Source organism: Elephantulus edwardii, unplaced genomic scaffold (genome assembly GCF_000299155.1).
Source record: "Elephantulus edwardii isolate Elephantulus edwardi_28Jun2011 unplaced genomic scaffold, EleEdw1.0 scaffold00013, whole genome shotgun sequence".
Taxonomy (NCBI): domain Eukaryota; kingdom Metazoa; phylum Chordata; class Mammalia; order Macroscelidea; family Macroscelididae; genus Elephantulus; species Elephantulus edwardii.
Genome location: NW_006399763.1, coordinates 3,929,356 through 3,951,837, shown reverse-complemented (window position 1 = coordinate 3,951,837; position 22,482 = coordinate 3,929,356). Strand labels below are relative to the sequence as shown.

At 38.8% G+C, this 22,482-nt stretch overlaps 1 protein-coding gene across 1 annotated transcript in view; it reads left to right on the top strand.

Moving 5' to 3' along the window:
• The window catches only part of SOBP (sine oculis binding protein homolog (Drosophila)), a 213,792-nt gene that overhangs the window by 47,943 nt on the left and 143,367 nt on the right, over positions 1-22,482 (top strand). The window contains exon 4 of the mRNA XM_006881232.1: positions 21,305-21,456. Within this exon, the coding sequence (XP_006881294.1) occupies positions 21,305-21,456 (152 nt within the window). The remainder of the gene's footprint in view (positions 1-21,304; positions 21,457-22,482) is intronic.

The window sequence follows — 22,482 nt, the reverse complement described above, 5'->3', positions numbered from 1 at the left end:
TTCGTTATTAAAGCCTGACAGGCCCTTCCAAGTTGGACAGTGGTAAAAAAAACCTGAAAGCTACATCATTGCTAAACCCCAGAAACTTACTTTGACTTTTAGGGACACAGGCATTGGCGTGACCAAGGCTGATCTCATGAGTACTTTGGGAACAATTGCTAGAGTGTTTCTGGAGGCTCTGCAGGCTGTTGCAGACATCTCTATGATTGGACGTTTGGTGTTGGCTTTTATTCTGCCTGTTTGGTGTCAGAGAAAGTGACAGTGATCACAAAATATAATGATGATGAGCAGCGTGGCTGGGTGCCTTCAGCTGGAGGACCCAACACTTCTTGCTGGCCATGGTGAGCCCATTGGTTGGAGTACTAAAGTGATTTTGTACCTTAAAGGGGATCAGGTAGAGTACTTACAGGAGAGATGGGTCATAGAAGTAGTGAAAAGGCACTCACAGTTCATAGGCTACCCCACCACCCTTTATTTGGAGAAAGAATGAGAGAAGAAACTCAGTGACGGTGAGGCAGAGAAAGAGAAAGGTGAGAAAGAGGAAGATAAGGATGATGAAGAGAAGCCCAAGATAGAAGACGCGGGTTCATTCAGATGAGGATGACAGTGGTAAGGACAAGAAAAAGAATACCAAAATAATTAAGGAGAAATACATTGATTGGGAGGAACTGAACACGGCTAAGCCCATTTGGACCGGAAATTCTGATTCACACAGAAATTCTGATTCATGCAGAGTTCTCCAAGAGCCTTGCTAATAACTGGGAAGACCACTTGGCAGTCAAGCACTTCTCAGTACAAGGGCAGCTGGAATTCAGGGCATTGTTTATCCCTCACCAAGCTCCCTTTGATCTCTTTGATAACAAGAAGAAGAATGACATTAAACTTTGTGTTCACCATATGTTCATCATGGATGGCAGTGATGAGTTGATGCCGTAGTATCTGAACTTCATGCATGGTGTCATTGACTCTGAGGATCTGCCCCTCAATATTTCTTGAGAACTTCTAAAGCAGAGCAAAATCTTGAAAGTCATCCACAAAAACATCATCAAGAAGTGCCTTGAGCTCTTCTCTGAGTTGGCAGAAGACAAGGAGGAGTACAAGAAATTCCATGCAGCATTCTCTAAAAAGCTGAAGCTTGGAATCCATGAGGATTCTACTAACTGGTGTCTCTTTTCTAAACTACTTCAATGTCACACTTCCCAGTTTGGAGATGAGATGACTTTGCTCTCACAATATGTGTTTCACATGAAGGAGACTCAGAAGTCCCATCTGTTACATCACTGATGAGTACAAAGAATAGGTGGCCATCTGTGCTTTTGCGGAATGAGTGCACAAGCAGGACTTTGAGGTCGTGTATATGATTGAACCTATCGATGAGTACTGTGTGCAACAGCTCAAGGAGTTTGGTGGGAAGAGCCTGGTTTCCATGGCCAAGGAGGGCCTAGAACTACCTGAGGAATAAGAAGAGGAAAAGAAAATGGAGGAGAGCAAGGCCAAGTTTGAGAATTTCTATAAGCAAATGAAGGACATTTTGGATAAGAAAGTTGAGAAGGTGACAATCTCCACTTGTATCTTCACCCTGCTGCATTGTAGCACATATGACTGGACAGCCAATATGGAGAGGATCATTAAAACACAGGCACTTTGGGACAACTTGGCAGTGAGCTTCTTGATAGCTAAAAAAGCACCAACCTCACTCATCTGATTGTTAAGACACTGAGAGAGAAAGCTTAGGCAAACAAGAATGACACCTGGTGGTGCTGCCTTTTGAAAATGCACTGCTCTCCTCTGAGGATCTCCAGACTCACTCCAACCACATCTACCTCATGATCAAGCAAGGCTTAAGCATTGATAAAGATGACGTGACCACTGAAGAACCCAGTGCTGCTATTCTTAATGAGTTCCTTTTACTTGAGGGTGATGAGGATGCATCTCACCTGGAAGAAGTTGGTTAAAAGTCCCTACTGTTATGCACACCTATGTTTATTGTGGCTTTGTTCCCAATAGCAAGGAGTTGGAAACAACCTAAGTGCCCATCAACGAACGAATGGATAGAGAAGCTGTGGTATATTCACACAATGGAATACTATGCTGCATTGAAAAACAAGGAACTCATGCAATATTCCAAATAGGTGACCCTGGAGGACATTATGCTGAGTGAAATATCTCAGTCCAAAAGGACAAATATTGTATGGGGGTAAGACTGAGCAAAACTGGATCAATTGTGTATACTGCACTGAAACAGATGAGGGAGAGAATAATTTAAAAGTGATGTATGATAGGGTATTATGGTTATCACAAGAGTCCACAATTAAGGTTGCATAGTGGAATGTACTTGGGGTGGTGGGAGGGGTGCGGGGGGATTGTGTACCAGGGAGGGAGTGTTTCTTTTACTTTTCAAAGAGAGGAGTGAACTGGGGGTTGGAGGGGGAGGTCTGGGTGGGGAGAGAAGTGCAGCGATGAATGAATGGAAATCCAAAATCTCTGTAAATAAATGTTCATTAAAATTATTGAAAAAAATTAAAAAAAGAAGTCTTACTATATAAAGAAAGTCATATTTTTTTATTTAAATAAAGAAACTAAAAAAAAAAGTCCCTACTGTAATACACACCCCTTTTCCCCTGTGTATCATCCGTGTAGCTCCCATAGCAGCCCTGAGTCACCCTCTCCCATCTGATAGTTGATGACTAGTGTTTTTCTTTCCTGTCCTATAAGTAAGGACCTCTGGCCTCATCCCCTTTCTTAAGAATGAGGTTGGATATTGTGTGAGTTTTCTTTGTTCTGAAATTGAAGTATGCAAAATGAAGAGGATATTTTATTAAAAAAAATTCTACAGCTTTAGCTAAAAAAGACCTAAGAGATCTGTTTAATGCCCTCTTTTATAGATGAAGGAAATGAGACCTGGAAGGGCTAAATGACCTTTTCAAGGTCACTCAGCTTCAGTTATGGCAAAACTAGGATCAGAATTCACTTCTGAAGTGGAGACATCGTCTAAACCTAGATTGAAAAGCACAAGCCCTGTGATCTCTTGGCATTATAGAAATTATTCCTGGGATATGACCTCGCTGGAATAATACTTTCAGGACTTTCTGCCCTGGGTCATCAAGGAGCTAAGATGCTAACAGGAAATAAGAGGAAATGTCAGCCACATCTTTCCTTGTTTGTTATAGAGTGAGTCTAGTCCGGGTATTGGACTAGACTGGCTTAAGGTATAAATAAAAGTTTAATTACAATAGAATAGTGAAGTCTAACTTGGTAACTCTTGTCATTTCTTTCTAGTGGGCACAGTGAACTTAGTCCCTGCCTCACCTGGGTCATATTCTGGGAAAAAGTCAGACATTAAAAAGAAATCTAATCAAGTCCAGAGTGTTGTAGGACCTGACCAAGTTTGTGTTCAGGGAAGGTCTCCAGAGAATGAGATTTAAAATATGAAGGAGCAGTACGACCGCAGTGTTGTTGTTGTTGTAAGGAACTGTCAGGTTGAGCATGACTCTAGCGACCCTGTGAACAAAATATCTGAACCCTGTTTCATCCTGTGCCATCCTCACACTTCCTGACACATAAGAGCCCATCTTTTGGTCAGTAATTTTGGGTGACGGATTTAGGGGAGGATTTTGGCAATTGTAAGTGAGGAAACAGCACAGACTGGAGAGAAGCAGCAGCTTCTGTTGAAAGTACTCAAGAAGGGAGAGAAGCTGAACACAGAAAGAAGCTAGGCTGAGAGATCCAGGTAGTCTGGGAGTCATGCAAGCCTTCCAGCGGCTTCTTGGGTTGTTTATCAAAGCGTGGGAAGAGACAGGATAGATGTCAGATTTTTGTCAGCATGTAGTTGTTAGGGTTCTGTATTGATAGAGGAAATATAAGGAAGAACAGGTTATGGAGTTGTTATGTGCCGTAGAGGTGCTTGCTACTTGTAGTGTCCATATGTACAACAGCTCTGAACCCTGTTCTATCCTGAGCCAACCTTATTGTCTCTGACACACCTATCCGCATTACCCCAGTCACTGAATCAATCCATCTCATCCAGAGCCTTCCTCTCTTGCACTGTCCTTCCACCCTTCCAAGCCTGATGTTCCTCTCCAAGGACTGGTCCTTCCTTGCTGCATGCCCAAAGTATGGCAGATGGAATTCTTATGGAGAGGGGTGCCTATATAGCTTTAGTTTTGATGAACTAAGAAAAGTGAAAGCCAGATAGAGATATTTCAGAAGGTGTACTGCTTAGATTTGGGAATCATCTGTTTATGGATGGTAACCAGAGTCATAAGAATGCATATATGCCATGGCCTAAGAGTGGTACATAGAAAGAAGTCTCTGAACAGTCCCCATTTGGTGTGGCTGTCCACTCCTCCCATCACCACCGTGTTCTGTCATGTAATGTTTCATCACATTCCAAAGTGAGGATCAGCATGGGGCCTCATCAGCATGGGGTTTCTCTGACCATTAATTACTCTCATTGAAAAAAAAAGTAAGCAAATATTTGAAGGTGAGAAGAGTAAAGAGGGAAGTAAATTATCTTATTGACCGCATTCCAGCAAGTTTACTCTTGAATGAAGTTCTGCTTTATCAACTTACTGAACTTACCTTTCTGGGTGTGATTGCAGTTCAGGGCATGGACGGAAGGAAAGGGACTGAGGAGGAGAAAAGCAGGACTTTATGTGACTCCTTTACCCCTCCCAGGTACATCTTTGATCCCCAGTCTCTAGCCTGTCAATTCATCTCCTTGTAAAGGAGAGTGCTTTATGGTATGCTGCCTGGCAAGACTGCCTGGAATGATAGAGGTGAGGCTCCTCAGGCTGCCCTCCCTGGTCACGTAGGGCACTGGGTTCCTCTCGACACCTGCTGGAGCCCTGGGAGCAGAGCTCAGTTTTCTCTGATACTTTTCTACCAGACTTAACACATTTTACCCAGTGGGAACCTATAGAAAGCTCATTGAGGTCTAGATGCATGTCTGTTTTGTTCACCATTATACTTCTAATATAGAGTCTGATACAAAGTTGAGTAAATAAAGGACTCTACTGTCTACAGTTAAAGTTCCCACCCTGAGGAGATGTGTCAAGTTCTATGAATCCTGGTGATGTAGTATAGTAGTTAAACACTTGAGTGCTGCTAACCAAAAGGTCAGCAGTTCTAACTCACCTTGGGAGGAAGATGGCGTTCTGCTTCTGTAACGATATGGTTGTGGAAACCCTATGGGGCGGTTCTAATCTATAGGATTGTTATGAATTGGAGTCAACTTCCTGGCAATAGAATTAGAGTTTGGTTTTGTGAGCCCATTAGAGCTTCTGGGTGGTGGAAACAGTTAATGTGCTTAATTGTTAACTTTTCAGGCTGAAGTCTTTAGTTCACCCAGAAGTGCCTCAGAAGAAAAGTAATCTAATTCTAAAAATATTGAAACCTAAAAGATCTCAGTTCTACTCTGACACATATAGCTGTGCCATGAGTGAGAGTTGAGTTAATCGCAAAGCATTTTATTTTATTTTTAGATATGACCTACTGAATAGAAATAATAGGAGACCAACATGTTGTTGCTATTAAGTGCTATCAAGTCATAGTGACCCTATGAACAAAAAACCTGAACACTTGTATAACTTTCATCGTTTCTCTAAAGTTCATAGAGGTTTCCAGAGGCAAGCTATTTCAGAAGTGGATGCCACTCTTGCTTCCAAGCTTATTTTAATTGGAGCGCTCCACCAAGCCTTGTTCACCATGGGTAACCATTAACACACTTGACACCTCAGTGTCACAGTGTTTAGCATCACAGCAACCACGAGTTACATCTATACAGAGAATGCACAGACCAATGCTACACCACAATCTTGGAGACCAACATTAAAGAAATGAGATGAGCACTCTAAATAGAGTAGGTGATGGGAATACTTTTCTTTCTCTTTTGTTGTTTCCTCTCTTTTTGTTTTGCTTCTACATAAAGCAATTTGACCTTTAGTCCCACTAAGATGTTGTTTTTATTTCTTTGGAGATGGAAGGGGTTCAGGATTGTTTTGCACACTCTGTTCTACCTCCCTTGTCACTAATGACATATGGGCTACATGCCGGGACCAGGTGAGTGGACTTCAGGTATGTAGGAAAGACTTAGTAGAGAGCAAGCCCATCACTGTCACAGGGCATCTTAGATTAGTTAGAAGGTCAGATCCTGGGCTCAGGAGTGGGAGACAAGATTCTCCTATAGCTTCTTGTCTAGGCAGTGTGGTGAAAATGAACTATCCAGTCTATAAGAGAAGCATCATTCTTCCTTTGCTGTGTTTTGATCTCTGCCATTTTCTCTGTAGGACTTTATAGAAAAAGTGCTTAGTACTTTTTCTGTATTTGATGCATGTAGCAGACATCATGCTTTTTGGACACATATATCTTTAGTTAGTTGGATAGTATTTATTGAGCATCAGTAGGTGTTGGTCAGCTTGTCTGCACTGGCCTTCTAACTCCAGGTTTTGCTTTTTTTACTCTGTGCAAAGAAAGGAGGCACCTGGCAATGGAATATCTAGTTTTGGGCAAGAGAGGAGAAACTTTCCTGACAATTAGTGACCCACATGGAAGCACTCATGCTTCAGTGCTAATATAGGGCAGTAGAGCAGCACATCCCAGGGAGACTTCTGCAGGAGTCCAGTCTTGTGCATTCTCTGTGAAAAGACTTCTTCATGGTCAAGTTTGTGAAGTACAGTACACTCTATGTACCTCTTATAAATTCTTATTTAAACTACTGAGGCCCCAAAGCCCTGCAGTAAAAAGCCTGTTCTGTAACTGCTTCACAGACATATTTGACTGTGGAATTCTTTTTTTTTTTTTTTAAATCACAGTCACAGAGTCACTGATCTGTGAAAGGTGCTTTGGGAACTATTTTATAGAGGCAGTGAAGCTCTAGTGGCATAGTCCACAGTACATTTTAGGACAGTTCAAATTCACCAGCTTCCCCAAGGTAGAAAGATGAATAGTCTCCTCTAGTTAAGATTTATAGCTTCAGAAGTACAATGGAGGGTCAATTATGAGACTGTTCTGACTCTGGTGATAATGAGTTTGTGTTTTGATGTAGAAGATACTGGGCTTTTCTTTCTCTTAAGCTCCACATTTTTTCCCTTCTTGTTCTAGTTTTTTAGGGTTGATTAAGTAGGAGAAACAGAGCCCCTTCAGTGAATACTGAAAAGTGAAAGTGAGCTTTTTGATGAGACTTAAATGAAGCCCATCACTAACAACTCAGTGAGACTGAAGATAGGGCAGGGTTCAGAGCTATTGTAGCTAGGGTTGCCATGAGTCACAGGCGTCCCGATGGCACATAACAACAACAACATTCCAGTTAATGTCAGGGAGCCCAAGGTACATATATGCTTAATAGTGTCATGTTAAAGAAAGAAGCTTGGTATGATTTCAAAGGAAAATGACAGTATTTTATGACTCTATCTATCTTCCTTTGAATACTGGAAACCAAATAACGAATGGACACTAGAAATACAGCAAATTCACTTTCTTTGGACTCCAAATTTAATTTTCACAAAAAAACCTCTTTGGACTTTCCATTGGCCTAAAATTTGACTAAATTCCACATCACATTCCTACATTTTGACAATTTTTTGGGAGTCTTTCTCTTGAATCTGACCTTATCTTTTTTCCTGTCATCATTCTTTAACATCAGGATATCACCCATGTCCTCTGAATGCATATATGCATTTATTGATCTTTTTGTTCAGCATAGTTTAAGCGTTATTATGTCCTAAACAAAAAACATACAAAGGTGAATGAGATGTGGATCCTGTTCTTAAGTTGCTCACTGAAGCTTCTGTGTGAGCTCTTGGATTCTAATCTTACTAAATTCAGATCTGCTTCTTTTGAGTAACGTTTCTCTGCACAATTCTGATCTTGTGTGTCCTGCTGAGAAATAGTTGCAAGCTCTTTATTATGTCTGCAATAAATGGCATTCCAGGGACTTCTTGCTTAGACCCTTTTGCCTTTCTAGTCTAATCCCCTACTTCTCCCGTCACCCAATCTTAGTCAGACTGGACAGGTTCAGGACTGCTCTCCACCCCTCAGACTCCCTGCCACTCCCTAACTCCTAACATTCCTTCTGTCCTTTTTCTCCTCTTGAACTTTCTCCAAATCCTTTAAGACCCAGCCCATTGCTATACTCTCTGAACCTCTTTTACTGAACTCTGCTTTTCTACTTGCCTGTCGTATGATTAAGACATCTTTCAGTCTTCTCTCTTTGAGCAAGGCTATATCTTATTCAGTTTAGCATTCTTGACCTACTCTAGCATGGGGTATTGTTGGAAGTCAATGTTTATTTTTAGAATTGTTGTTGTTTGTTATATGCCGTCGAGTTGCTTGCGACTCATAGTGACCCTATGTACAACAGCTTTAAACTCTGCTCTGTCCTGTGCCAAACTCATTGTCTCCGACACACTCATACTGATTCCCCAGTCACCGAATCAATCCACCTCCCAGAGGGCCTTCCCCTCCTGCACCTGCCCTCCACCCTCCCAAGCATGATGTCCTTCTCCAACGACTGGTCCCTCCTTACAACATGACCAGAGTATGTCAGACGAAGTTTCAGAGTCCTTGCCTCCAAGGAGCAGCCCAGTTTAACCCTCTCCAGGATGAATCTGTTTGTTTTCTTAGCAGTCCATGGTACCCTCAGCACTCTTCTCCAACACCAAAGCTCAAAAGCATCAATTCTCTTTTTATCCTTCCTGGTCATTGTCCAGCTCTCTGGCGCATAACAAGTGATTGCAAAGACCATGCCTGTACCAGACTCACCTTAGTCTCCAGAGATCCACAGTTGCTCTTCAGTACTTTAGAGAGGTCCCTAACAACAGGTTTTCCCATCGCAATATGTCTTTTAATTTCCCAGCTGCTGGTGCCAAGAGTGTTGATTGTGGAGCCAAGTAGACTAAAGCTGTGAACAATTTCAGTCTCTTCACCATCCATCCTGATGCTGCCAGTTGGTCCAGTGATGAGAATCTTAGTCTTCTTGACATTGAGCCTCAATCCATATTTGAAGGCTGCAGTCCCTGACCCTCAGCAGCAAGCGCTTCAGGTCCTCCTCGGTTTCAGCAAGCACGGTTGTGTCATTTGCGTAACATAGATTGTTGATAGATCTTTCACGGTTGTGTCATTTGCGTAAAATAGATTGTTGATAGATCTTTGACCAGTCCTGATGCCGCATTTCTCCTCATAGAGCCCAGCGTCCCGGATGATCTGTTCTGCATACAGGTTGAAAAGGTATGGAGACAGGACACATCCCTGACATATGCCCTTCCCAACTTTAAACCATGCAGTGTTTCCTTGCTCTGTTCTGACGACTGCTTCTTGGTTCAAGTATAAGTTTCGCATTAGCATGGTCAAGTATTCTGGGATTCCCATTCTTCTCAGAGTCAGCCACAGTTTGTTATGATCCACACAGTCAAACGCCTTTGCATAATCAATGAAGCACAGATAGACATTCCTTTGGTACTCCCTTCTTTCAGCCAAGATCCATCTAACATTAGCTACAATATCCCTAATACCATGACCCCTTCTAAACCCAGCCTGGACTTCTGGCAGTTCTCTGCTGATGTGCTGTTCTAGTCGTTTTTGGATAATCTTCAGCAGAATATTCCTTGCATGTGAAATCAACGATATTGTTCTATAGTTTCCACACTCTGTTGGGTCACCTTTCTTTGGAAGTCAATGTTTAATTATTTTTAGAATTATGTTCCTTAAAAAAATATGTATGTGTGTATTTGGAAGCAGGAATGGCATCCATTTCCTAAACAACATGCCTCTAGAAAGTCTATGAACTTTGAGAAATAACAATAGTTATAGGAAGGCTTCAGGTCTTTTGTTCATAGTGTTGCTATGAGTCGTGCTTGACTCGATGGCAATCAACAACAACATTATATATAGATAAACAACATTATATATAGATAAACAACACATACACACACCCACACTATATATATATATATATATTACACACATTCACACACACCTCACATGCTTAAAAAATTCTCTCATTTGTGTTGAGTTAGAATTGACTTTTAGCTGACATTCCATAAGGTTTCTGAGGCTGTAAATTGCACTGGAGGAGATTGCCCATCTTCCTTTTGAGAAGCCAGTAGTGGATTAGAACTGCCAGAGAACTGTCTGTGTCTCTCTCTCTCACACACACACACCCCACATATACAGAGAGGATTGAGAGAGAGAGAGAGAGAGACAGAGCACGAGCGCGAACGCACTTATGATGCTGTTTGTAAAGTATTGGGCTACTAAGTGAAATGTCAGCAGTTGAAATTCACCAGTGATTCTGTGGGAGAGTGATGAACAATCTTCTCCTGTAAGGATTTATAGCCTTAGAGACTTGATGGAGGGTAGATGTGGGTTGGAACCATTTTCATGGTAGTGAGTTTGGGGTTTGTGTATATATCGGTTCAAATCCATAGCTTTTTCATCTCTTTCTCTGTGATTTATAGCCTCTTAAAATGCTCTGGAGGGTCAGCTATGAGTCAGTTCTGAGTCAGCAGCACCTATAACAACTAGAGAGAGAGCTAGAAAGAGGCCAGAAGAGCTCTCTGGTAAGCTTAGTGAGTAGGGAATTACGATGTCAAGCTAAAGACAGGTATTTTAAATCCATTAGCTGCTATGCTAGAGAAAGAGGAGCAATCTCTTCTCATGTAGTTTCTGTAAACCCACTGGAGTGTCAGCCTTAATTAAATTCTGACTCAGTGGTAATAAGTGAATGAGAGATATATGTGAGTGTGGAGATATATATATATCTTCATCTATCTTTTATAAAATTCACACACTTAAAAATGGTTAGAAAAACTATTAGAAAATGAAAACTTTATTTTCATTTCTGTTAATTGGCATTTTAATAAGTAATTTTATACAAGTGCGCTTTCCTTTTACTTACTAGAATAAAATGTTAATTTATGTATAGAGATTCCAATTTAATTTTTGGATTACTGTTTTTTCTATTTAGAAGGAGTGGACCATTTAAATTCTTGAAGTCACTTAAAAGGATTCTATTTTTAAAAGAAAAGTAGGATAATTTTAGATACTGCAAAGAATCATACAGTTACATAGTACCTCTGTAATTTAATCTATGTTGTTAATGAGGAATAAGTACAATAAAATGATATTGATTTAGACTCAACTATTTGAGAATGTTTGATAATTTAGTTACCAAGGTAGCTGACATTTTTAGTTTTTACTATGATACTTTTTAAAGAAGCAAATGTCTTAGGCACTAAGAAAATCTACCCCTGTGTGGATACGTGATGTAATAATTACAAGGAATTCCGATCTATTAGTTACCGAATATCTGACAGTATAGTGATATATTTGGCAACATCTTGTCAATGATTAATTCAGATTAAAGTAGTTCTTAAGGAAGAAAAAGGTAAGTGAGATTTTTATTAAATCTTATGTCTTTTATTCTTAGATAGTCTGAGTTAGTGAAATTTAACCTTTTACTGGGTTCTTTGTAGTTAAAGATGCTGGCTCTACAGATATGGACTGTGGGAGAGTAAGCAATTGAAAAAGCTGGTGCTTGTTCATATTCTGTCTAGATTGCACACAACTGACATTACATTTTTCTTGGGTTCTAATTGTCAGTCATTCAAAGAAAGGCATATTTGCATGCATAATCTATACGCACATTGTCTCACTGACTCCTCACCACAAATGTAGTTAGGGCAGGCATTACTATCCCTGTGGGTGACTTGTCCATGTCATACAACCAAGATAGAAAGTTAGTGCTTTTGCCAATGTCCTTTGTCTCCATTTTTTTTGAACTCTATTTCACTGTCATGAAAATAGTTGTAACTTATGTTTATAACAGGCGACTTGATGACACATAACAACAAACAATGTGTTTATAAAACAGTGTGCTATTCATGACTTCATTTGTATTAAAAAATAGTCACCATTTCTGAGTCTATCATACTAAATATTATCTACCTGTTACTTTTCTTGAAATCTCTTGCTATACTGCATTCCTTCCACATCTTCAACGTCTCCCATGCTTTAGAGTCAAGTCTAAAAAGCCCTCTAAAAAGATTTGATTTGATGTTATGCTACAGTGTGCTCTTGGAGTGGGGGATTTTTGGTTGCCCCCCCCCCCCCATTCTGCTTTCACTTGGCTGTCTTCAGCTTATCCATGGCTAGAAATAAATATAGGTAAGAAAGTCATAAGACATAGATCAATAGTTGGAAAATATGGCCTACATAATAGAAATGGTGCTAGAGAACAGATGATAGGATTTTGCAAGGTTAACACAACAACATACTCATTGACTTTTCAACAATGTAAGTGGTGATTATACATGTGGAACCTGCAGGAAGGAATACACATGAATTGGATTGAATACATCAATAAAAAGAAATCATGGAGAAGCTCAATTATATCAGTCAAAACAAGACTGGGGCCTAACTATGGGGCACATTCTCAATGAGCACTACTTCCTTTTATGCACATTCAAGTTCAAGCTGAAGAAAATGCAAATTAGTCCACAAGAGCCAAAATGTGACCTTTACTATATCCCACCTGAATTTAGAGGTCATTGAAATGATATATTTGGCACATTGAATATTAATAGATGTTATGAAAAATAGATGAATTGTGGAATGCCATAAGAGGAAAGAACTAACAAAATGGATTTCAGAAGAAACTCTGAAACCTGCTTTTGAACATAGAATGGCTAAAGTGAATGAAAGAAATGAAGCAAAAGATCTCAACAGTAGTTTCCATACGGTGGATCAAGAAGACAAAAGTGTTAAAGTGAAATGTGCAAAGACATGGAAAACAGAAAGGAAAGAACACACTTGGCATTTCCCAACTGAAAACCTTATGGAAAATGTCAAGCCTCAAGTTGCAACATTGAAGTATTCTATGGCAAAATATTCAACATCATGGGAAACAACAAAGAAGATGGAGAGGGAGGGAGGAAAATGTGCAAAAATGAATGAATGAAAATTCAACTTTCGTACAAACTTTCATTAAAATCACAATAAAATAAAGCTTAAAAAAGAAAATGGAGGGAATCCACAGATTCCTTTAACAACAACAATAACAAAAAAGAAATAATCAACATTCAACTATTTCAGAAGGTTTATAATGAAGAACTGCTTGCATTGAAAGAAATTTGAACAGCTCTGATGGCGTTGATGAAACACAAGGCTCCAGGAATTGATGTAATACCAATTGAAATGTTTCCACAAATGGATCAGTGCTGGAAGTGCTTTGTAACCTATAGAAAACGATTTACGAGACAACCTGGCTAACTAACAACACCCATATTTATACCCATTCCAATGAATGATCTTGTCAAACAATATAGTACTATTGTAAACAAGTAAAATTTTCCTGAAGATCATTTAAAAATGGTTATAGCAGTACATTAACAGGGAAACTGCCAGAAATCCAGCCAGGTTCAGAAAGGACAAAGGAGATCATTGCTCCTATCAGATGGAACTTGACTGAAAATAGAAAACATCAGAAAGGTATTATCTATGTTTGATTGATTATAATGTCAAAGGCATTTGACAAATTATGGATCTTCTTATGAAGAATGTGAATCCCAGAACATGTAGTGTCCTCATGGAAAGCCTATATGTAAATAGACCAAAATGCAGAGTCATTCAAACTGTGTGAGGAACTACTGGGTGGTTTAAAAGAAGGAAATATGTGTACCAAGGCTGTACCCTTTTGCCATACTTATTCAGTGTGTATGCTGAGCATAGAGTCCAAGAAGATGGGCTATATGAAGAATTTAGCATTAGAATGGTGGAAGTGTTCATTAACCACCTGCAATTTCCAGATGATAAAACTTTGCTTGTTGGAGGTAAGGCGTGAAGCACTTGCTGATGAAAATCAAAGACTATATATTTCAATATGGTTTATATTTCAGTGTAAGTGAACCAAAATATTAATACTTAGACCAAATAAGCAACATCATGATAAATGGACAAAAATTTGACCTTGTCAAGGATGTAAATTTACTTGGGTCCATTGTCAGTGCCCACGGAAACAGCAGTCAGGAAATCAAATGATGTACTGATTTTGACAAATCTGCTGCAAAAAACATCTTTAAAGTTTTAAAAAGCAAAAGATGTCTCTTTGAGGACTAAGGTGCATCTGACCCAAACCATGGTACTTTCAATCACCTCACATACATGCAAAGAGTGATTCTTTCGGAATAATTTTTCACAGAAATTGAAGAAATGACTGAAAATAAATGCATAAAACATCTTGGAAACAGAGGATGGTGTTTCAGTGAGAAAAGCAGAGGGAAGACATGGAGAAGTCTGGGATATTTCCCAGTAATTTCCATTTGCATGGACTAATTTGCATTTTCTTCAGCTTGAACTTGAATGTGCATAAAAGGAAGTAGTGCTCATTGAAAATGTGCCCCATAGTTAGATTTCCTCAGTAATCTGCTTATGTCTGTTGTAGTTAGATGCCATAGAGCTAGTTCTGACTCATGGTGAAGCTTAGAGAAAGAACAGAATGAAACATTTCCTTATCTCCAAGCATTCTCATACCAAGCCCACTGTTACAGCCATTGTGTCAACCCATCTTCTCAAGGATCCTCCTCTTTTCCCCCTCACTCCTTACCTTGGCAAGGATGATGTTCCTTTCCCAGAGAAAGGGTTCCTCTATAACATATCCAAAGTATGTAAGAGTAAGTCTGGCCATCCTTGCTTCTAAAGCGTATTCTGGCTGTACTTCTTCAAAAATACATTTGTTCATTCCTCTAGAAATCCATGATATATTTAATATTCTTTGACAGTTCCATAATTCAAATGTGTAAATTCTTCTTTAGTCTTCTTTATCTATTGTCTAGCTTTTACATGTAACAGTATTTACAAATATGTATTGGACGTAAATGCTTTTAGGGAATACATATCTTCATGGGATATTTAGCAGAACTACAGCTTAATCTGTTAGTGAGTAGTTGAGGAATTATTTTTTTAAAGCTAGGATGTTCTTATTGACACACTTATGATGCAAGTGATCTTGATGGTACAAGTTCAAATGAGTTGTTTGTATCAAACCTGTATTCCACAGCCATATAAAAAAAAGTAAAGGCTTACTTTTCAGGCGTTTAATTTGTTTTTAAAAATCACATATTTTAAATAAAATTTAACAGGTTTATTTATAATTGTTATAAAGTTGAACTGTTGAAACTTGTTAAAGATTTTTTTTATTTGCAAGAATGCTTTATGTGCCTACATTTATATTAGAAATTCACATACAAATAAAAGTGGAAAAACTTCCAATACCTGATTTCTGCTCTATTTCTCCATTCACATTTATATACTTAGGTACCTTTTGACCCCATGGAAAAAAATTTTAAGAACTATCAATAACAGAAAGAAGAGATGTGTAAATAAAATAAAAAAAAAGAATCTGGTGTTTCCCCATCATAGTTGATTCTTAAGCACATTCTCCGCGCGTGCTGTGCGCTAGTTGGGAGTCTTTTGACCTAATTATTCCACTTTTGGCAAGGATAACACACAAGTTGATTGGTATCTTCAAAAAGACCAACTGGATGGGCCTCATTTGCCTCCTGCAAAGCACCAACAACTTAAAAGTCCTGAGGAATTTCTTGCACTGATGCAGGAAGGGAAGTTAATGGCTAATTTCTTGGAGTGTCACAGTACCAGGCCTGTAACGATGCATAACTAGGTCATTATCCCTCCAGTAGAGAGTGTACTCTTGGAAGCAGCTTTTGTCACAAACTGCTTCCTGGGTGCATTTCCACTGGTTGATAGGTGGGCAGTCTGCTTTGTAGGAGCCATGATATAAAGACCTCTTCACTTTATTGGTTGGAGCTTGGTAGCACAGTGGGATATATGAACACAATTAATGATACTAAAAATAAATAAATGTGTTCACTGTTGCACAATTTCTTCATCTCTCCCACACCTCTGGCTCACACCACGATGCGCTCCTTGTTCCGGATTGTTGTCATACATAATCGTATATTCCTTTCAGACAGGCTTCCCCTTATCTGTTCTAATGCAGTGTTCGTTCTACTATTTTCCCATGCTCTCCCCAACCCTCACCTTGTTTATTTTATAACAGCTGTGTTATGCAGTATTTGTCTTTTTATGACCGAGATATTTCACTCAGCATAATGTCCTCCAGGCTCCCCCCATGTTGTGTAATGTTTCATGAGTTCATTGTTTTTCAGTGCTGCATAATATTCCATTGTGTGAATGTACCATAGCTTTTCTATCCATTTGTTTGTTGATGAGCACTTGAGTTGCTTCAGTCTCTTTGCTGTTGTGAATAATGCAGCAACAAACATAGGTGTGCATATATCCCATTTGAGTCCTGGCTCTGGTTTCTTTAGAGTATATTCCCAGTAGTGGAGTTTCTGGGCCAAATGATATTTCTATTTTCAACTTTTTCAGACAGCATCAGACAGCTTTCCATAGAGGCTGTACCATTTAACACTCCCACCAGCAGTGAATAAGAGTTCCAGTCCACAACCTCAGCACCATTTGTTGTTTGTTGCCCTGTTGAATTTTGTTTTGTTTCTGGAACTTTCACATTTATTAAATTGCATTTTTTTTGTGTATTGTCACAGAACAATGTGCTATCTAAATAGTAGAACCTGCGACAGTTTTAGGTTTGTTTGTTTGTTTGGTATCAGGACATCTCTGAGAATGAATGGTGTGTAATCATACTCATTTTAGAAAGCTGTGTGTGGTCCCTAAGGGGAGGTCTGGGGGCATATAGTCTAGTGGCAGATCCACCAGCAGCTCGGCTAGAGAAGATCCATTAAGATTTACAGCTTCTGAAACCCCATAGAGTGGTTTGTGAGTCTGAACCAACCCAACAATAGTTGATTTGAGTGTTGGCTTGATTTGATTGGTTTTGGTCTGTAAGGTATAGTGATTAAGAGCTTGGGCTCTGGAGTCAGATTGCCTGGGCATTATCTAAATTTTAGTACATATTTGCTGTGTGATTTGAAACAAATTTCTTAACCTTCAAACATTAGTTTCTCCCTCCCTGTGATGAAGGTTTTGTTAGTTGGAATTGATTAAATGATGGTTATAAGAAATTTGCAGTACTTGGCTCCTACTAAGTACTGAATAATGCCTGGCTATGTGCATTTTCCTTTTGTTTCTACAGTTCAGATTTTCTTTGAGTCTCCTTATATATTGACTTCTAGAACATAAGAAATTGCACAAAAACGTCTGGAAGACTACAGATTTAAATTGAAGTACCCTAAAATCTTTCAAATTAAATAGTTACAAGAATTGTTGCTGGGGGGAAAAAAGCAAATTTTAACCTCTGTTTGTTGACTGTGTTCCTTCTTATGTCTATATTCCATTCTTAAATGCCCCAACAAATAGTGGAAGAATGCCTCCATGCTATACCTTTGTTTCATGGTGTGAGAAAAACCACAAGTGTCACTGCAAATTATGTGGCAAATTGTCTAAAATGTAATTCAGTTCTCAAAATTATTACCTGAATGTGGGCATTCTAGGAACTCTTGCAGGAAATAGACATCAGCAGTCAATACTTTCAGTTTTTCCTTGGTAATGGACTCCTATGAAAGTTAAAAAGCATAGTAAATCAGTTTAATTGCTTGAGGTCCATTAAAACCCTCCTGATTTTCTTTGGGCTCTGGTCGGGTGAACTAAACATGAGTGTTCTTAGCCAGTCCAAACAGCCCTAGAAGATCACTGACCAATGACCATTCCCATTTTAAAAAGTCACCAGATAAGGCACTTTTCCAAACAACTTCAGTGAGGCATTTCAGAAGTGCTTGAACTCATACTTCTGTTCACTATAATAAATAAATACAATTTAAAAATTTTATCTCAGAGTAATTAATCTGAATTTCCCCTTCTGGGACTTAAAAGTGGGAAAATATTCTACTTCTTTGAACATTAGACTGGAAAGAAAATGCCCTCAAACATTCTGTTTAATTAAATTCTAAAGAGGTGGTATGAACTTTTCATGATTAATTGAAACATGCATATTCTGACTAATGCATATTTATATGATATTATCATATGAAAATTTTATCATGTTATACAAACTGTTCTCTTTGGGCGTGTGATTTATGCTATAAACATTTTGTGTTTGTTGCATTGTTCTTTATGAAAAATACATACGCTAATTGCTGTAAGGAAAAAGATATTATGTGAATTGTCTTTGAAGTTGACTGTACTTGATGGCACAAACCATTAGCTTAAATATAAGATGAGAACTCCAGATTTTTTATAATTTGAAGACCTATTTTGGAAAAAATATAAGAATCATATTAGGTAGATAACATTAGAAAAGCTAACATGCTGGGTCCATCTATTTGGCCAAAGTGAAGCATGCTTGTCATTCTAAGAGTTCAGGTAAAATAAGATGTAGCTATTAAACCCACCTTTTGATTTTAAGTACTTAAGAAAGGTGTACTTTTCCAGGAAGTAGTCTTGCTTTTTAAGATGAGGCCACTGTCTCATAGACGAGAATTTTCAGCTATATTTTGGCTGCTAAAATAAATTTAGATAATCACAGTTCTTTCTTAGCTTCTTAAATATAATAGCAATAGAAATGGCTTTTGTAAGACTTGTATGGTGTGATATCTAAAAATGTTTCTTGAATTTGAGGAATAATCCACTTATCAGACTCTCCTTTGGATCATTAGCCATTGGTAACAGTTTGATGACAGAAAAGGGGGGAAAATGGATGTTTTCCAAGGTATTTGCCTTTATGAAATGGAATTTCATGAAAACGGATGGGAATGCTGAATTATTTAACAAGACAGATGCCAACCACCATTCTCAGCATTTTCCAACTGCCAGACACAAAAGTGCACAATTTCTTTTGTCTCATCTTTCCAGATTGTTACTTTGTGGTTAGAATGACTTAGAAAAATAATGTTTTAAAATTTGACTTTTGAATGTATTTCCTAGGTCTGTTGAAAAAAGTATCCTTGCTTCTCCTGTTAAAAATGACCAGTGGGTCTCTCTGGTGCTGACAGAGTCAAGCATGAGGAAGTCCCTCTAGTTACAATTTTAGCACCAGCATTGTCTCTGCAGACCAGAGGGCAGGAGAGGTCTCCCACCTTGTGCACACTTTGCTCTCTACCCTTTCTTGGCACAGTTTTTGTGAATCATAGTAAATGACCCAGGACTTCTATGTCTTAAGTTTTGTTTCCAAAACCAAAATATTTAACAAAGGGACAATGAGGGGCGCCTCTGCATGCTCTAATGTGATTTCTTATGAAGTGAGATCTCCTCCCCGAATTGTGAGGCCCAGTGATTTTGCCCTTAACAATGTGCTTTCCTTACAGATCTCACCAAAACTAAGCTTATTGTCAATGGATCATTTGTGAAAGTTCTGCTGTGTTACCTTCTCTTTCAGGAATTTAAGATTTTTAAGCCAGCTTATCAGTTGGGAAAAATAGAAAGTGCTAGGTAATACTAGTGAATGCAGCAATCACAGGTGGTTATTTGAAAGGTATCCTGTTTCTAAGCTAATTTTAAGTGTCTCCATAGTATGAGCAAGTTCTAGAGCTTTGTTAATTTCTTATACTCTGTTAGGAATAATGTGAAATATAAATAAAAGCTTTCTTTGAATAGAGAAAAGGATAAAATACATAATTATATGAAATTTGAACTAATATTTCACTCCATATGAAACAAGTTATGTTTTCAAAAAAATGATTAAAATGAAAGGCCACTTTTACACTGTCTCATTTGATCACTGACAACAAATCACAATATGTAATTTGTGAAATAAAATGTAGATCATTAAAATGACAGTATTTATTCCATTATGGTAAATAAAATCCTGAGCACAGTTCTGAGTGACGATACTCAGGGGATAAGAGCTGTATCACTGCACTACAAATTAGTTTGCTTCTAATTTTGCAGGCTGATGACCGCATTGCCTCAAACCAAATCTTTCCCCTGGAAATGGAATGATTGCGTGACAGAGTCTATGAACCATGAATATGTCAACAACTCATGGACCAGGCCTTGCTTAGCAATTAGTCTTTGGGGGATTTTATTCAGAAATCAGACAACATTCTAGCAAAGCTTGTTGGGGATTTTGTGATTGCCATTCATGTCTGGAGCATGAGTCTGGGTTAGTAAAAAAGGGGGAAAAAATCCATAAAGGAAGAAGAGCTGTGGCAAATAGTGGCTATCCGTCATACACATTTTCAATTGAAAGGTGAGAGAAACTCAAGATATAACCAAAACCTCTAGGAAACAGCAGGGAACTATTTCTTAAGTTTCTGCTAAGTCTCCTTCCCTCCTCTGGCTCCTTGGAGTGGCCATTGTTTTTACACTCTTTGGTCATTGGAGTATTACGATGCTTTAATATCCTCCTACCATCTGAGCTATGGTTTACTCATTATATTGTAGTAAGTGACTCACATTAAAGGCCTAGAAATAGCCTACCTTTGAGTTAAGCAGTAATACTTGTGACATCATGAACTTTTGCTGAGTTAATTTTCTTCTCATACGAAAGAAAAATTGAGAATTTTAATTCTTGGAATTATTTGCCTATAACTCAGAACCATTCGGTGCATCCTCATGACATGGATGGTGGGTCCTTGAGGATAGTCACTAGTTTGGCTGAGATTGAGCTGGGCTGTTTGTGATCTTGAACGTCATAGGCGTTTGCCCCCACCATCCCCTCACCATTGGGCCATGAACCACATTACATGAAGGAGAATTTAAGTCAGACTAGTGTAGGAAACTGCAGCAAGACTGCCTCCTCCCATTGCATCCAAAATCTAGCCACTCACATCTTTTATTCTTGATCTAATCACATCACTTTGGAATTGCTATATTGCAAAAGTAAGGAGCTTCTTATATCATTCAACAATTTTAGGGCTCAAGTCATGATTGAACTCAGCTTCTGGCCCAAGCTTCACATTAGGCATCATCACATTTCTAGGTTAATGCTGACTGTCCAATTCAGTGCAGATCATGTAGGCTTTCAGCAGGGCCCTTGAAGAAAATGGGTCATTTTACAAGCTTCATTAGTACTGAGCTAGTTTAACCAGGCAGATTAAGCATTTTAACCAGGTTAAGAAGCCGTAGGAATCCCTGTAGCTCCGTGGTCATGCTCTGGTTTTAAAGTTAAAAAAAAAAAAAAAAAGGGAAGACAAGAACAAAGCACTGAGTCTTCACCCTCAAGAGCTGGCTCTCTCTCCTACGGGTTTGGAAAGTAGTGAGATTCACAAATGAGACTAAGGCCTCGGTAATGTCTGTGAGGCTCAGGGTGTGTCTAAGTTTTGAAGGGATGTTTGCTTCTGATATGAACATTTTTCTTATACTTTTATTATAGAAGATGATGTGTCAAATGTACAAATAATGTGTGCCTGGTGCCAGAAAGTGGGAATCAAGCGCTATTCCCTGAGTATGGGAAGTGAGGTGAAAAGCTTCTGCAGCGAGAAGTGCTTTGCAGCCTGCCGACGAGCCTACTTCAAGAGAAACAAGGTAAGAACACCGTAGAGGCGGCCTACGCAGGCCTCGCCAAACTGCGTGCGCATGCGTCTTCTAGCTGCTAACTGCAAATGCGGCGCACCCTGTAGATTTTACACCGTTTCTTTTTGTCTGTTCTCTTTCTTTGTCATACTTACCCTTTTGGAATAAGCACCCCCTTTTCTAATTTGTCAGCTGTTTCTTCAGTTTCTTTGGCTTGGTGCTTGAATTCTGAGAGAGTGAATGAATTTGGTGAGGACACGGTGGTCACAGCTGGTACCCTCAACGACAGCATCTGGCCAGCAGTGAAGTGCACACGCTCGAGTACATGAAAGACAAGTGGTAGAGATTTCTTATAAAGGACAAGAGACCAGCCACGTGAGCGTGACAAGAAAGCTTTAGTCCACTCAACTGAATGCATGTTCCCACCAGGAATATTGCTCTTTGCAAAATATGACCCACAAATTCTAGTCAAGGACCTCTTCACGCCTTAAATTCTAAAACTGATTGATTTTTGAGAAACAGTGAAGCTTTGAATACAGTAACCAAGAATGCTCCCACAGCCAAGCACTTGAGAAGCATGGTGGAACAGCACAGGAACAGCAGTATTAATTATTATTCTTATTATTATTTAAAAAAAGACCTATATCTGGTTTGAAATATCCATGTAGAAAAGTATTAACCACCATTTATAGGAAATAAATGCATAATGTTTTTATAATCCCACACATACACAACTAATTTAATCCTTCAAGAACTACGGTAGCATTCTGCCAGTTACTGAATTAAAGTGTGAGTCCTTGATTATTTTCCATTGATCTTTAGAGTTTCCTTAATTAGTAAAATCATCCACATTTTGCTAAACATTCCCATTTCCATAACACAGGATAAAAATCTGTCCTTTCTTGAAGCAAACAATTATTATTATTTTTTGTTCTTAGGGCTGATATTTGCAATCCTGAAATGCTAATCATTGACTCACTGCATTGTAAGAAGCAGTGTTGCAGTAAATGATCTCCTGCAAATTTGGGTCACATCATT